Source organism: Sphaeramia orbicularis, chromosome 12 (assembly GCF_902148855.1).
Source record: "Sphaeramia orbicularis chromosome 12, fSphaOr1.1, whole genome shotgun sequence".
NCBI lineage: Eukaryota > Metazoa > Chordata > Actinopteri > Kurtiformes > Apogonidae > Sphaeramia > Sphaeramia orbicularis.
The window spans coordinates 58,173,760-58,189,268 of NC_043968.1; the positions used below are offsets into that span (position 1 = coordinate 58,173,760).

Sequence of the window (15,509 nt, forward strand, 5' to 3'; positions counted from 1 at the left end):
TGTCGTCAGTAGCTGAACTAAAGATCTGTTTGGAATAGTCCAAACGAGGTCAGAACTGTCACAGTTTAGTCTGAAATGTGGATCAACAAACAGCGAATTAGCAAAGATAACATCCCATAATAACCTTATACCGTTCATACATGTGATAAGTTTATGTCTTAGTTGAATGGATTCGTACAGAAATCACAGCAGGATTCTCAGTCATGGCTCAGTCGATTCTTACATTTTAGTTTTGATTCCAGAACATGTGGCTCATTACAATAAATATAGTATATTTGACATGTTTTATGTTCCAACCCTCATTAAAAAAATCATCAAAAATTACCTGTAAAGAGGTGAGGGGGGTTTCACTTCAGGTGACTTATTGAAGGTCAATTCAGAGTCTGTGTGGATGTTTTCAAATGCAGAGTCAGTTATTTAGTTCTTAGGTGAGAGCCGTTCATTACAAGTTGGATCTGTGTTTACATTATTCTGTGTTCTCGTAAAAATCAAGTAACACAGGGAAAGTGATGAAACGTGGCTCTGATTTCAACATGTCATCACCGTTTTCATCAAATACACTTTAGATCGATTTATTTTTGTCACATCCTCCCTCACAGATGGAAGCAGTGGGTCGTGAAAGAAGACTTTACTTAGACATGTTTGCCCTGAGTTTTGTTCTTCAGGCAGTGTGTAAACTGCTTATCTGTTTGAGCCAGGCTGTTAGAACTGATGTCCAGACTTGCACCGCCCTGTATGGTTTTTGTTTTTATCATTTCTATCAATGTTATTTAAATGCCAGACTTCTACCGACGTTAACCAATACAGTAAATATCTAATTTGGTTTAAGGATTTTCTTTCTTCCCGTATGACTCCAGCTCAGAGCCGTCCAGTTTGGAGGATGTCTAACTTTAGTCACACGTGTTTAACGCGGTGACGTTGTGATCTTGAGATACCGATACCGCCATCACTCACAACTTCCTCCCATGAGCTCACGTGGAGTCAAGTCCACTTCCTCCATGAGTCACTTCAGAAGTCGTTGTCTTTAACCTCTGATTGCATTCTTTTAGTTTGATCACTATAGCTTCAACTTTTTTTATTTTTATGTCACATAAAAACATTTTTCACATCTTGTTTTCAGTTTTCATTTATAGAATGAAGAGTCATTTAATCATCAGAGTCTCTGAGAAACTAAATATGAAATACTGGCTGAATGTAAACATTTGATACACATCCTATGAAGGAATATCTGAGCCACACTGAGGATTAAATAATATGATGTTTGGAGATTGATTTAAAAAAAAAACATGAAAACAAAGGAAGAAGATTTTAAGAAAAAAGCTGGTTTTCATTATTTCTTCATTCATCCTAATACACGACAAAAAAAGTTAAAAGAAGTTGTAATAAAACTATGAATTGTAAAAATTCCCAGCTGACCCAAACGCAGCAGACTGACTGTATTTAATGAATGTAGGTTTACTGATGAACCAACAGCTTTAATGTTTCATTATATTGTATTTATACCATACAATACTATGGTGACATCTTCCTTTACCTTCAATCTCATACAGATAAATTACAACTTAATTTTTGTAATATTGCATCTTTTTTCCCAAACTTGTTATAATATTCCATTTTCTTTAAAAAATAGAAGATTTTTCTCATATACTTTATATCTCAATATTACATCTTTGTGTAATACTGTGACTTTGTTCCTAATATAATAATCGGTATATTGTATTTCCACTATGACAATATGACTGACTTAAACTATGACCAAAATAAACTTAACTTGTGTAATATTTTCCCACAAAATATACATAAAACTTCTCATATTACATTTTTCTTAAAACTATGATTTTATTCTTGTAATATTACAATATTCCCACCTTTATTTCTAAATTTCAAAACAATATTATCACATATCACAACGTTATTGTGCAGTTACTGAGTTTATTTAATGCAGGGGTGTCAAACTCACTTTAGTTCAGGGGCCACATTCAGCAAAATTTGAGTTGAAGTGGGCCGAACCAGTAAAATAATAACATAATATATAAATAAGGTCAACTCCAAACTTTTCTCTGTGTTTAAGAGCAAAAACAGTAAATTTACATTATGAAAAGGTTTACATCTACAAACTATCCTTTCAAAAGATGTGAATAACATGAACAAGCTAAAAAAAATGTGTCATTTTAACAATATTCTGCCTCAGTTTATCATTTACACATGTATATTATAACTTACAGATCACAGTGGATCTACAAACACACAAAACATTTAGTAACAGGCAGAATATTGTTAAAATGACACTTACTTCCCTTAAGACATTTCAGGTTGTTCATGTGTTCAGGTTATTCACATTTTTTTGCAAAATTATACTTAGTTTTTGTGTAAAGTACATGAAAATATTTACATTTACAAAGAAAAAAAACTGGAGTTGTCATTATTTATATGTTCTTATGATAGTATTTTACTGGTCCTGCCCACTTGAGATTGAATTGGTCTGAACGTGGAACCTGAACTAAAAGGATTGTTAATATTTTAGTGTAATTTTTGCATTTCACAAATTCATCCCAAGGACCAGACTGGACCCTTTGGCGGGCCAGATTTGGCCCCCGGGCCACATGTTTGACACCTGTGATTTAACATATCCGTCTCTCGTCAGTACAACTGTTTTCTTGAGCTCTTTTTCTCCTCAGCGTGGCCCTGATACTCTGTCATAACATGAACAGGTACTTCTAATAAAACCCCAGCTGTCCAGTGGTGGTAGGTGTTTACGCTCCACAGATGTTGCAGATAAATGGTTTTATGTGACGTTCCCGCTGGACATTCAAGTCTTATGTGCTTGAATCGACCACTGTCACTGTGAAACTGTAATCGCCATGGAAACGAGATGCTGTGAAAGTGATTTTGGTAGATTTTTTTTTTTTTTCTCTAGTTGTCAGACTAGGTTTAAGGATCATATCTAATGTACAATGCCACAAATAAATACCTGAATATTATTTTAAAAATGAGATGTATTCTATAAAATCAAGGATGTATAAAAGGTGACTGTGATACAAACAGACTGAGGGGTTTTGTTTATTTCATCATGTTTAGTCAACCATTATCTTTATCTTCCGTCTACTGTACTTATTGAATTCTGACTTTTCACTTCACTTCTTCAGGAGTGTTTTGCCCTTAAGTTCTTACCAACATTACTGTGCTACATGACATTAAATTTCCGTGTGGAGACCAAGTTCAGTCTGGGAGTCAGTCTTATTTCACTTGAAAACACCATGTCCTGTTGGTTTTATTCTCTGTAAACATTCCTCTCTACTTTTGTTACCATTGTTCTTCACAACATGCACATCATTTAGTTACTTTTATGTACACAACTCATGTTTATGAAGGGCTTCATCTGCGTCCAGTATTTGCACCGTTAAATTATATTTAAATGAAAGTAATATGACGCCCCTTAGTGGATAGTTTTGGTACTTCATGCATTTTACAGGGTGTCCCATAAGTCTCCATACATGGGAGACAATACATTCCATACATATATGGTTCTAACATGTATTTCTTTATATTTCTTCTTTATAGTTCTTCAGCAGTGGAGGACACGCATTGAAATGTGTTCCCGACAAAATGGCAGTCATATAGAGCATATTATATAAATAAAAATGGTTTATGTCAAGAAACATTTTTCCTATGTATGGAGACTTATGGGACACCCTGTATATTCATAGCTATGGTTGGTGCAAACTGGTCCCACAACCAAAACACACATTTAAAGGCATTCAATTATGCAGTGACAATTAGTGTGGAACCACAACCATATGTTCTACAATTCTGAAACGTATGCATCTACTTTACTGATATTTTCTCTTTTTAAAGATGCTTTAGTGTCTTTTCTCGTTTGAGTCTTTTGTGGTAACGTGCATTAGTACGAGTTACATGTTAAATGTCTTAAAAATTCACTAGTGTGAAATTATTTGACAGGTCATACTTTTGCCTGACTAAACTGAAATGACACTTTTACAGACATTTATGTACTTGGTAAATTCTAATTATATTGTGCACATTTTCATCTTTTTTCTTCATATTTATCTTTACATTTTCTATACTCCCATCCCATAGCCTTCAGTCAGCAAATCTCCTGTGGATCCAAATGAGGAACACTGAACACATATTAAAGCCAAACCCAGCTATAGAGTGATGTTCCTTTAACAGACTTCACCGTTTCTTTATTGTACAGCTCTTTAAGTTACTAGTAATAAACTGAGGCATTTATCAACTCAAAACATTTTTATTGTAAACATGGAAAAACATGCCATTTCAGGGGTTTAGGCCTAAGGGAGCTGATGAGGGTCAAATTACAACAACCAATAGAATCTAAAGTATTTAAGATGTATCCATGGTCTGTACGGTTTCCTCCACCACCTCCAGGTCCAGGACTGTCTTTGACAACACGCCGGTCGTTCCTCTCTTGTACTTGTAGTCTCCAGTCCTGAAAGGGGGATAAACGCATCACAAAGTGAGTATTGATAAAAGCCAGGGTTGTGGCGATTATCACATTAAACAAGCAAACTACAGCTTGTTTAATGTTAATCTGATGTTCACAGCACGCCACTGCACACAGAGACAGCCTGTAACTGTAGTGACGCACAGTTTAAACAGTGGAGATGTTAGTGGAAGAACTACAGATAAAGTTAGTCGGTGAGGGACGGACGGCGGCGTTCCACACTTAATGTCTGTACTCACAGCTGTGCGACTTCAAGCTCATTTACTCTTCAAGCAGAACAAGCAACGAGACAATAAGTCATCCACTTAATAATGACGTTACGCTAATGAGTCAGACTGATCATGTGAGCTGGTCTGATACATTCTGTTAGCGTAAAAATGTACATGCAGCAGGAAATATACAGTCACAAAAAAGCAACCACCTGGATTTAACTAAGCAAGTAAGTCAGAGCCTTCCATTGGATAATTACTGCAGTGACTAACATGTTTTGCTGTGACAAGTTCTTTATCTGATGCAGTGAGGAGCATCTGAAACATCAGAGAATAAAGATTGGACTGTGTTTCAAAGGGAAAAGTTCATGTGGTCTGATGAGTCCACATTGACCCTGATCCAGAGGGAGAAAAGAGGCAGATGTGGGGATTACCCATCATGCCTATTGCCCACAGTACAAGTCAGTTGGTCAGGTCTAGGTTCAGCAATGCTATGTGTTCATAACATGATGGAAATAAATACTGTGATATTGAATAAATTAACTGACACCGTGCCACAGTGAATGTGTGACATAATCCAACAAACTACTGTGAGTGTAGGGCTTTTTTTGAAGTGACGTATGATTTGCAATAAATTAAAATAGAAAAAAAAGTTTGCAGTTGTCACCAAACTCAGAGTGTAGCTGACAGGGATTGACTGAGATTTGGAATCAACATACACTTGAGGGAAAAATGAAGATCATGATTATCATTGGGTAATAAAATGATAATGAGGCTGCGTTGCATTTACATCCTCTACAGCAGGGGTATTCAAATCCGGTCCTCGAGGGCCAGTATCCTGCATGTTTTAGATACTTCCCTCTTCTAGCACATCTGGTTCAATTAATGATCAGCTCATCATCAAGCTCCGCAGAAGCCTGATAATGATGTAATGGCTTCCAGATGTGCTGGAAGAGAGAAATATCTAAAACATGCAGGGTACCGGCCCTCGAGGACTGGATTTGAATACCCCTGCTCTACAGTGACCTACCCACATAAAGCAAGACCATGGGAAACATCGACTTCAACACTTGAGATTTTGTTACAAGCTAAACTTGTACAAAGGTAAATAAAATCAAAACAATAATCATACTTGAGAAAAAAAACATGTATTAGTCTATATTATTAAAATGCAAACTTTCCTTTCCACAAGCTCAGTTTATTTATAGAATCTACTTATTTTAGGAAAGTACAGAAATGTGCTGTATAGTATCCGGGTATGATATAATCAATATCAGAACATGCCAAAAATAATTGGAAACTCAGTCAAGACACAGACATAACGGAGGTTGGAGTAAAGACAAGAGGACTTGTACCTGACACCCTTCTTGTTGGCCTCGTCATGGGGTCTGATGTAGTCCACCTTGCCCTTGGTGATGACACAGAGGTCGATGTTGCTTCCGGAGCCCAGGTCATTAAAGATTCCTGCAGCGATGGCATCACGTACCAGCCGCTTGGCCTCCTCCTCCTGCAAACAAACGATGTTAATATTCAAGTGTAAACCAGAGCACACTTCAGTAACAGAAGTGAAGTGGGAGGTGAACTCGCCTCCATGTTGGGCTTGTAGCGGTCCTCAAACACCGCCATTGCAGCGAGGGAACCAGAACCTGAACAAGAAGAACAGAGGAACCAATCAGACGATAAAGAAGCTACTTCTTCACTGTGGGAAATGAATGCAGGGTGTGGATACTGACCCATGGTGACGTAGGGGAGTTTGTCAGTGGAGCCGTGAGGGTAGATGCTGTAAAGGTGAGGACCGTTACAGTCCACTCCACCCAGAACCAGAGCAGCCCCGATGTAGCCCTGGTACCTGAAACACACCAGTACACATATGAGATGTACATCAACTAACCCACAATGCTCTGAAAGTCAAAATACTAATAAATATTTCATTTTTAAATTACTACATTGCAATACATTTATTAGCTTTTGCCACTTAAATTTGTACTTTATGATCAATTCACCCTTGTACAATTATTACAGGGAAGTTCAGTCATTTTTACCAGAGACAGGATGTCTAAATGATCCATATCATATCAATAACAAAATTTAACTCCGATATCATCCAGTAGATATTATTAGGCATCATACACCGATATACCTTGATTGTTGTTCAGTTTATCTTCAGTTATATATTTATTAACATGACTTAAATGTTCAGTTCAACAGCTAATTTCTGCTAAAGCAACAAAAACAATATATTTCCAACCCTGTTAACTAACATTTGGGTAAATTATCACCCATCTGCTTGTTCCTGTTTCCTTTTCTTTCCCTAACTACAAAATTATCCATGCAAGAAGATTAAAGCTAAATCATAAGAGGAAAAATAATAAAACAGATTCATTTCTAGCATTCCTGGCATTTAACAGGTTTCAGGAAGTTCAGAGTCAGAGTATCTTTACCTGAACAACATTTGTTTGAGCATGCGGTTCGCTGTGGCTACACGAGGCAGCCTGCCCGTGGAGAGAGAGTGCAGCTCCAGATTGGATGAGATGATCTGAGTGGTCATCTCTGTGTCTGCAGCTGTTCCAGCCCCACAACAACTGGAGAGACACATCACCACCCATCAGTAACACAATACGTCACTACAGCAGCAGGTTTCCATTTGTTTTTATAACACTCATAACTCATGTGTGTGTCACTTACTAAATGTTGGGGGAGATGTAGTGGATCTTGGAACAGTTCTTGTCTGCCACTACCATGCCTTCAGTCGCTCTGGTGTCAGCTCCAAGGACAACCCCATCCTTCACAGGGAAAACACAACATTATTAATATTCAATCAAATCTCCTAAAAGGGCTCTGTAACAAACTTATCCAACAAATCAAAGCAGTGAATATTTTTAATGTAACTCATTGAAAACACACTAAAACAATAATATGAGACACTGGGGACTTCTCTATTTCATTTCAATCAAACACAAATTGTGTGCAATTCCACTTTGTATGGATGTAAATATCACTAAATGATTTATTCTCAACTGGCTTTCTGGTTTGTGTGATTAATTCTGAATATTGTGGAGCACACTGAAACTTTATTTTAAGGTGATATCAGGTTTCCCTTTCATTGGCCTGAACAGAGTGAAAGGAAATGACGTTGAAGTCTAAGAAACTAGTAAAAAATAAAGAATATGCAGTGGTCAGCTGATGAAACCCAGGGCTTAATGGCAATTTGGTCATCTACATTCAGAAAAGGCTAGAAAACAGCATGAGTAACAGAAAACTGTATGTCGAACTGATCACAGAGTTAATTAGGGCTGGTTGAACTGACAGGAAGTAGCAAATGAATAAGGCTCAAAACACAGTAATGTCCCATCAGAGAGCGAACTGTAATTAATTGCCATTCCGACATTTATTTCAATATAAAGTAGTTCCTTGCTTTGGATAATCCCTTATGGTCCAACTAAAGCAAAAATAAATTTAAAAGTAAAAATGTGGGTCATTTAGCAACACTAATCTGTCAAATAGTCTCTAAATGTCCCGTCAGAGAGATTTTGAATACCGTGTTTTGGCCCACAAACACAAAAGTTTAACAAGAATCAGCCAAACTTATCACTGGACAATATGAATAAAAACATCATATCTTAATACTTTAACCTCATGGGAGTGAGGTATGAAGGGTGGATATTTATACTGTTACATTTTAAGTTTTAAGTCAGAGGCTGAATTTACAAAAACACTGTTTTATAGTGCCAGCAAACATTTGACACAAACTCCTTCAGGTTAAAGTGGACTTACTGAACACTTACAGCACTGACCCAAAACAAGAACTGTGAAAACCTGGAACTGTATGGGGTAAAATGTTACCATATTATACAGCTGTGGAATGCCTCTGTCCCCTTACCTTGAAGACGACACCACAGATGGTGGTTCCTGTTTTACGAGCAGCAGGCAAGCTGCACCCGACTTTGTTAGCCTCACCTTCCAAAACTGCATTTCTGAGAAAGGAAAAAAACATGAACAAAATTAATGAAATAAAACTGCACTGACAAAGTCATATTTTACCCAATCTTAGAAGTCTATCTCCACAACTTTATGGAAAAGAAATGGTTAAAAAAAAAAAAGAAAAGACAATAACATCTTGTGTTGACATCTTAAGGTTTTTCCCAAACATTTTACGGTTGAGTGCTGTATTTTGGACAAAATCTAAGCCAAAAATCTAAAGGTCACACTAAATATCAAACAGTGAACAAGCATTTGGATTAGAACCCTGACACTATGAAAGTCTCCACCTACTGATTTAAGGCTCACTAGGCCTAGACTTCTTTTAAATATCACAATGAAACTTTATGTATTTATGACAATTTTTATACTGATATTATTAAAATTATTATTAATAATATTATTGTTATGATGCTGCTGTTGGTCACCAGAGAGCTTCTTTAGCAGGCTGTTTCTGACTATTCTGATGGGACATTACAGGTGTTTTATCGAGAAAAATTGATACATCAGGTGTAAAAAGATAGTTGTTTCTAATAACTTTTCTCGCACTAGTAAAACGCAGCTGTTTAAATAATCAGTGAGAAACATTAATTTTGAGAAACCACACGCAGAAACAAGCAAATATTGCTCGACTTTAATTGTAATGTGTTTTTCACATTATTTTCTCAATTAAACCTGGGTTGTATTGAGGTCACCGACATTCTGTTCTGTACTACACAGTTTAGTTTAACCCAATAAACCTGGGCGGAAACTATGTTAAATTACTAAGAAGCAAAGAACATTACATTTTTTATGTATATACTCTATTCAAAGGAGCAGGTTCTTGTCTGACGTATATAACTTTTTCTAAAACTGTGTCTGTTTTCCGTTTCTGACATTTTTTCTGATGCTTCAGTTTAACTTTAGGTTAATTTATTTTACACTTAGCGGGATTAAACAGGAGAAACGTTCCGTCCGGTTGTCTACTATGATAAATAAAAAATAAATGCTGGGATTTTACAATAATATTATAAACTCTGAAGTATAAGTAAGTTGATAATTAATTTTCAAGTATGTATGAGCTGTGTCAGATGTATTTCTCCTTTATGTTATCACTAGCATGTTGAAATGCCTGAGTCATTGTACGGCGGCCGATGGACAGTGAACGTTAGCTAACATCAGCAGGAAAACTGGATCCAAACTGCTTTAGTTCACACACTGTCTGAAGTCAAACAGAACACCTGCATTACACTCACTAATGTGTTTATTCTGCTGTGATTTCCATCATAATGAGGGAGCTTACCTTCTGCAATTTTCGAAACTGAAACCTCCGAACGGTGGCCGGCTCACTGTTAACGTCGCCATCTTGATGAAAATCCAGGTTTGTGTTTCCGGGAAGTGGAGGAAACTAAAGCAGAGTGGTGCGTTCACGGACACCAAGCAGCACACGACACACTGAGCCACGATGACAACGCCAGTGGAGCGGTATCACATGTGAACTATCTACGTTCAAATTTTACACAATATGTCTGAAAAAAAAACATGAATGAAATATTGTAAGACCTATATATTTCGCTTGTAAGAAAATAAATAAATTAAATGTATATATATATATATATATATATATATATATATATATATATATATATATATATATATATATATATATATATATATATATATATATATATATATATATATATATATACATATATATATATATATATGTGTGTGTACACACACACACACACACACACACAGGGTGGGGAAGCAAAATTTACAATATTTTGAGGCAAGGATTGAAAGACAGTGTTTGACCAATTAGTTTATTGAAAGTCATGAGAATTTACTTGCCACAACAAAATGTACATAATAGAAAATGTTTTTATTCTATGTGTCCTCCTTCTTTCTCAATAACTGCCTTCACACTCTTCCTGAAACTTGCGCAAGTGTTCCTCAAATATTTGGGTGACAACTTCTCCCATTCTTCTTTAATAGTATCTTCCAGACTTTCTCGTAATAGTTTTGCTCATAGTCATTCTCTTCTTTCCATTATAAACAGTCTTTATGGACACTCCAACTATTTTTGAAATCTCCTTTGGTGTGACGAGTGCATTTAGCAAATCACACACTCTTTGACGTTTGCTTTCCTGATTACTCATATGGGCAAAAGTTTCTGAAAAGGTATGGATAATAGTGTTAGGTATGATTATGACATCAATATATGTTTGGTTTCAAAACAATTGACGTAGTGCCTGCTGAGAAAAAACAACTAAATGTTCATTGTAAATTTTGCTTCCCCACCCTATATATATATATATATATATATATATATATATATATATATATATATATATATATATATATATATATATATATATATATATATATATATATGTGTGTGTGTGTGTGTGTGTGTGTGTGTGTATACACACACACACAGTACAACTGACTCTGTAAATTTATTTAGAATGGAGTACTCTGTGTTTTAAGTTTTAACAGATGTTCATGGTGACTATAAAATAATAATAATAATAATAATAATAATAATAATAATAATAATAATAATATAACAATAATATAACAATAATACTTATTATATTGAATAATTACTACAGCAATTAAAATGTTTCTCTGAGTAGCTTCTCATTTACTAAACAACCATCAGTTTGTAGGGAGCATTAACCCTTGTATGGTGTTTGGGTCCGTGGGACCCGTTTTCATTTTTTATTAAAAGAAAAATGATGAGTAATTTTTTAATGTGTTTTTTCCTCTCATAGCTTGATTATATTACATTTTATTAAAAAAAACGAGTAGCATTTTAATTCATAAATGTGATCTAGCAAAGGAAATTATTAAACACATAAGCTTTTTATGTTGTTTGTAATTGGGATGAAGTAAACATCTGCTGAGTATTTTAAAATTAAATTGTTTGATTATATTGAATTAAAAACCCACAAATGCACCCACGAACAAAAAAAATCTGAACACCACACAAGGGTTAAAGACTGGCCTGTGTTTCAGTGGAAAAGGTCATGTGGTCTGACTTCCATAACAGCATGAAACAGCATCAGGTCATGTATTTTTGTATTAAGTCTTTTGATTTGGACAAAGAGCAGAGAGCAGCAGATGAAATGTGTTTATTTTCAATTGTGATGTGCTTTCCTATGGATTTCAATTCCTGCAGCTTTAACTACTACCATGTCCACACTCATATGGATATTTTGCAAAACAAACATGTTTCTCTGCATTTAGACTTGTCAGACACACAAACAGAGACTTAGGTCATTAAGAAGGAGTTTTTCCTTTAAATTCTTAGAGAGTGGACCAAGAAAACATAGAAAGAGAAAATGACGATATCACGCCCCCTTGTGCAAATACCTATTACTGTTTTGTGCAGGGAATGTGCACCAGTTTATGGTTATGCCTTAAATAACGACCACAGCAGATGTCTAGGATATATAGGTCATACAGGTAGACAGAAATGTCATGTGTATGCCTTGGTCATGGTCAGTGCACCTCAGATGTAGATTTGAAACAATGGGTAATAAAACTGGCTTATGCAGTACAACACATTGTTTAAGATTAAACTAGTGGTTCCTCCAGCCTCACATTCTCTGACATTTTACAGAAAGCATTGGTAATCAGGATTGTAGTCATTACCCCAGAGGCTTGTAACTCTGTAAATCAAGCTGATGTGCCTTTCCTGTTTTGTCCTTGAATAGAACGGATGCCAACTTGATGCCAGCTGGACATCAAGGTCGAGCAGGAAATGGGCTCCAGTCAAGTGGACAAGATCAGATATGCTGCCTCCACACAACAATATGAGTGCATTATGTTGATTAAGTGTTTTATTAAAGCAGGTGAAGGTGTAATCTGAGGGATCTGAGAGTGAGATAACAGATTTGCTGTTCTCTGACTTAAACCTGGACAAACAGTGTCTCTGGTCTCATCGTCCATTACCTCTGTGTTCCACAATATTTTATAATGCAGCATAAGTGATTTGCCACAAACACATGACACCTATTTTTAAAACAATGAAGGCTGCGTTGATGCTGCAGGGCATTAGTCAGCCTCAGCACTGACCAGTTCATCCAGTGGGACCAGTTCAATTAAGCCAGGAATTATTTGAACCTTAATTTCAGTAAAAAAAAAAAATCACATGTTCAATAATAAGGTGTGTCTGATGTACTGATGGCATTGATATGGATCATATTATCCTTAAATCTATCCACAAAAAAATGTCCATAATCTCACTTTCAGCAGAACTTTTTTACCTCCGCCAAGGAGGTTATGTTTTTGCCAGGGTTTGTTTGTTTGTTTGTTTGTCTGTCTGTTTGTTTGTCTGTCCGTTAGTGTGCAACATAACTCAAAAAGTTATGGACAGATTTGGATGAAATTTTCAGGGTTTGTTGGAAATGGGATAAGGAAGAAATGATTAAATTTTGGTGGTGATCGGGGGTGGGGGGGCCCACTGATCAGCCTTGGCGGAGGTCTGCGCTCTCTGAGTGCTTCTAGTTTTGTTTTGTTTTAAGCTTCCCAAATCCCAAACCTTTTCAGCTTTTCAAAATATTGTTGAATGAATGCTCTTTGTTGTCAACTCTACATTAGGGACAAGGTTGCACATTTGGGACAGAATGTTAACCACAGCTGACGAGATAACATCAGCAAAGGGCATCTGAATCGGAAAAACAATCTTTATAGTCATTGCATTAAAAATACAACAAAATTGGAGCGCTGTTCCAGTAAAGGGCTTCTACAGATGATAAATGATAAACAAATAACACAATAATGTTGAGATAGTATGGAAGAAACACCACACATTTGAAATGATAAGTATTGTTGTCCAGTTAACACTAATCACCACAAAACAACCCAGTCATGCTACCTCATCAGTGGCTGTTTTGTCTCTGAAAGTCTTTTCTTTTCATCATGAAAACCTTTTTTTAGACTGGCCTGGATACAGAGAACGCATATATTAGAGATGTCTGCGGATGGATGGATGGATGGATAGAAGGATGGACAGATGGACAGACGGACAGATGGATGGGCGAACAGATGGACGGACGGACAGACGGATGGATGGACGGACGGACGGATGGATGGAGGGATGGAGGGATGGAGGGATGGATGGATGGACGGATGGGCGAACAGATGGACAAACGGATGGATGGATGGATGGACAGATGGATGGACGGACAGATGGATGTTTGTTCATTTGTTCATTTCTAATCTTTCGTTTCCTAGTATCGTAGTCAACTCTATATCCTCACTGACATAAAAGTTTTTATCCCTTCATTAGAATTTTCTTGGACACCTTGTTAAAACTTTTGTGCTTCAGTTAAAATCTCTCTGAGCTGATTCTCAGAATGATTATGAATCTAATCCTTTGTGTGATGAGAACTGAAAAGAAACTCTTTGACTCTGGTTTTGTAAGTAAATTTTTTATTTTTGTAAATCACAAAATCAGGATTATACCTCCAGAGATTTATCCATTGCAAAAAGATTCTAAATGCATCCTGTTTGCATCTTGTAATATATTGATTGTGAATATGTAATATATGACATACTGTTCCAGTAAAGTGTCTGAATTTGCAAATCTTTTTAAAAATTTTGTCTTTGGTTTATGTAGCCAGAAAGCAATCAATTAAAACCATAAACTGTCCAGAACATCATAATGTTTCGGGGGGGTTTTTTGGGTCGTATTAGACAGCTCTGCTTGTAAGTGATGGGATAGAAATGTGAATCATCTGTATAACTGTAATATTCCTACTGTTACCTAAACTGCAAAAAGAGATGATTCTGGAACAAGCTTCTCACTTCAGACACAGCATAAATAAAACACTTTTCCAATTTCAAACCACTCACTGTCAGAAAAGTCCTCATGATTTCAACCATTTCACAGTTAATGACGACCCTCATTAAAAAATCTAGATCTGTAGTTACAGCATGTGCAGTGCATGAACTATACATTCCATTTGGTTGAGCTCACGTACAACAAATACAACATCTGATGTCGTTATTTATCTATATTACTGCTAAGAATATGAATAACAAGAATAGAAAAAACATCAAAAATAGTGTAATTATTAATGATGGTACACTTTCTCATAGAAAACATGTTCAAAAATACACTTAAAAGAGCGTGGACTTATGCTCAAAAGAAATTCAGCAGGACTTTGAGTATTCCAGGACTTGAACCAACCGAGCCTCATTTGAATACATTTCCAGGAACTTTGAGGTGAGATTACCAGGAATTCTTTTACTCAGGTAAATAAATTCCTGGGGTAGTGGCAAAATTATATGTCACTTATGTAACGGTCAAATCCAGGTCACTTAGGCTGGTCGTATCTGACATTTGTGTAATTCCTATCTAACTAGGCATACTCATATCATTATATAACTTATGTGCCTCTTACGTTAAACCTCTTCTCTAAGTGATCACGCTGACACATGGCACAGAGCATCCTACACTATCCATATCTAATGTCACAGTACACTCTTGGACCATCGGACAGTAGAAGAACATGGAGTGTTTTGTCTCTCGTTGACGCACATGACCAGAGCCCCCCCCATCTAACATCTGGTGGTTCTCCCCCGTTCTAAGTAGAGGGAGTCTGAGTGTCTCCTGTCTATCTCATGATAGCTCCATGATGTTTTGTCCGCTTGTCAGCTGACTTTCACTTTGCCCTCATTTCTGTCAGAATCATGTCTGTCATGTCATATCTAGTGTGTATAAAAACTCACTGCCTCTGCTCCTCCTTACCCCCCTTTTCCTTCTACACTTTAGCTTCATGCTTTTGTTAGAGGGGGGTCCTCCCTGCAGGGGGTGAATAAACTCACACGTAAGACTAGTTTTG

General features: G+C 36.4%; 1 protein-coding gene across 1 annotated transcript; it reads right to left on the reverse strand.

Moving 5' to 3' along the window:
* Positions 1–4,251: 4,251 nt before the first annotated feature.
* Positions 4,252–10,052, reverse strand: psmb7 (proteasome 20S subunit beta 7). The gene is made up of 8 exons (XM_030149543.1): positions 9,953–10,052; positions 8,573–8,666; positions 7,378–7,475; positions 7,134–7,274; positions 6,426–6,541; positions 6,280–6,338; positions 6,048–6,199; positions 4,252–4,468 (listed from the first exon to the last, which is right to left on the reverse strand). The coding sequence occupies exons 1-8, from the start codon at positions 10,012–10,014 to the stop codon at positions 4,363–4,365; spliced, it is 828 nt and encodes a 275-aa protein (XP_030005403.1). The 5' UTR covers positions 10,015–10,052; the 3' UTR covers positions 4,252–4,362.
* Positions 10,053–15,509: the final 5,457 nt, after the last annotated feature.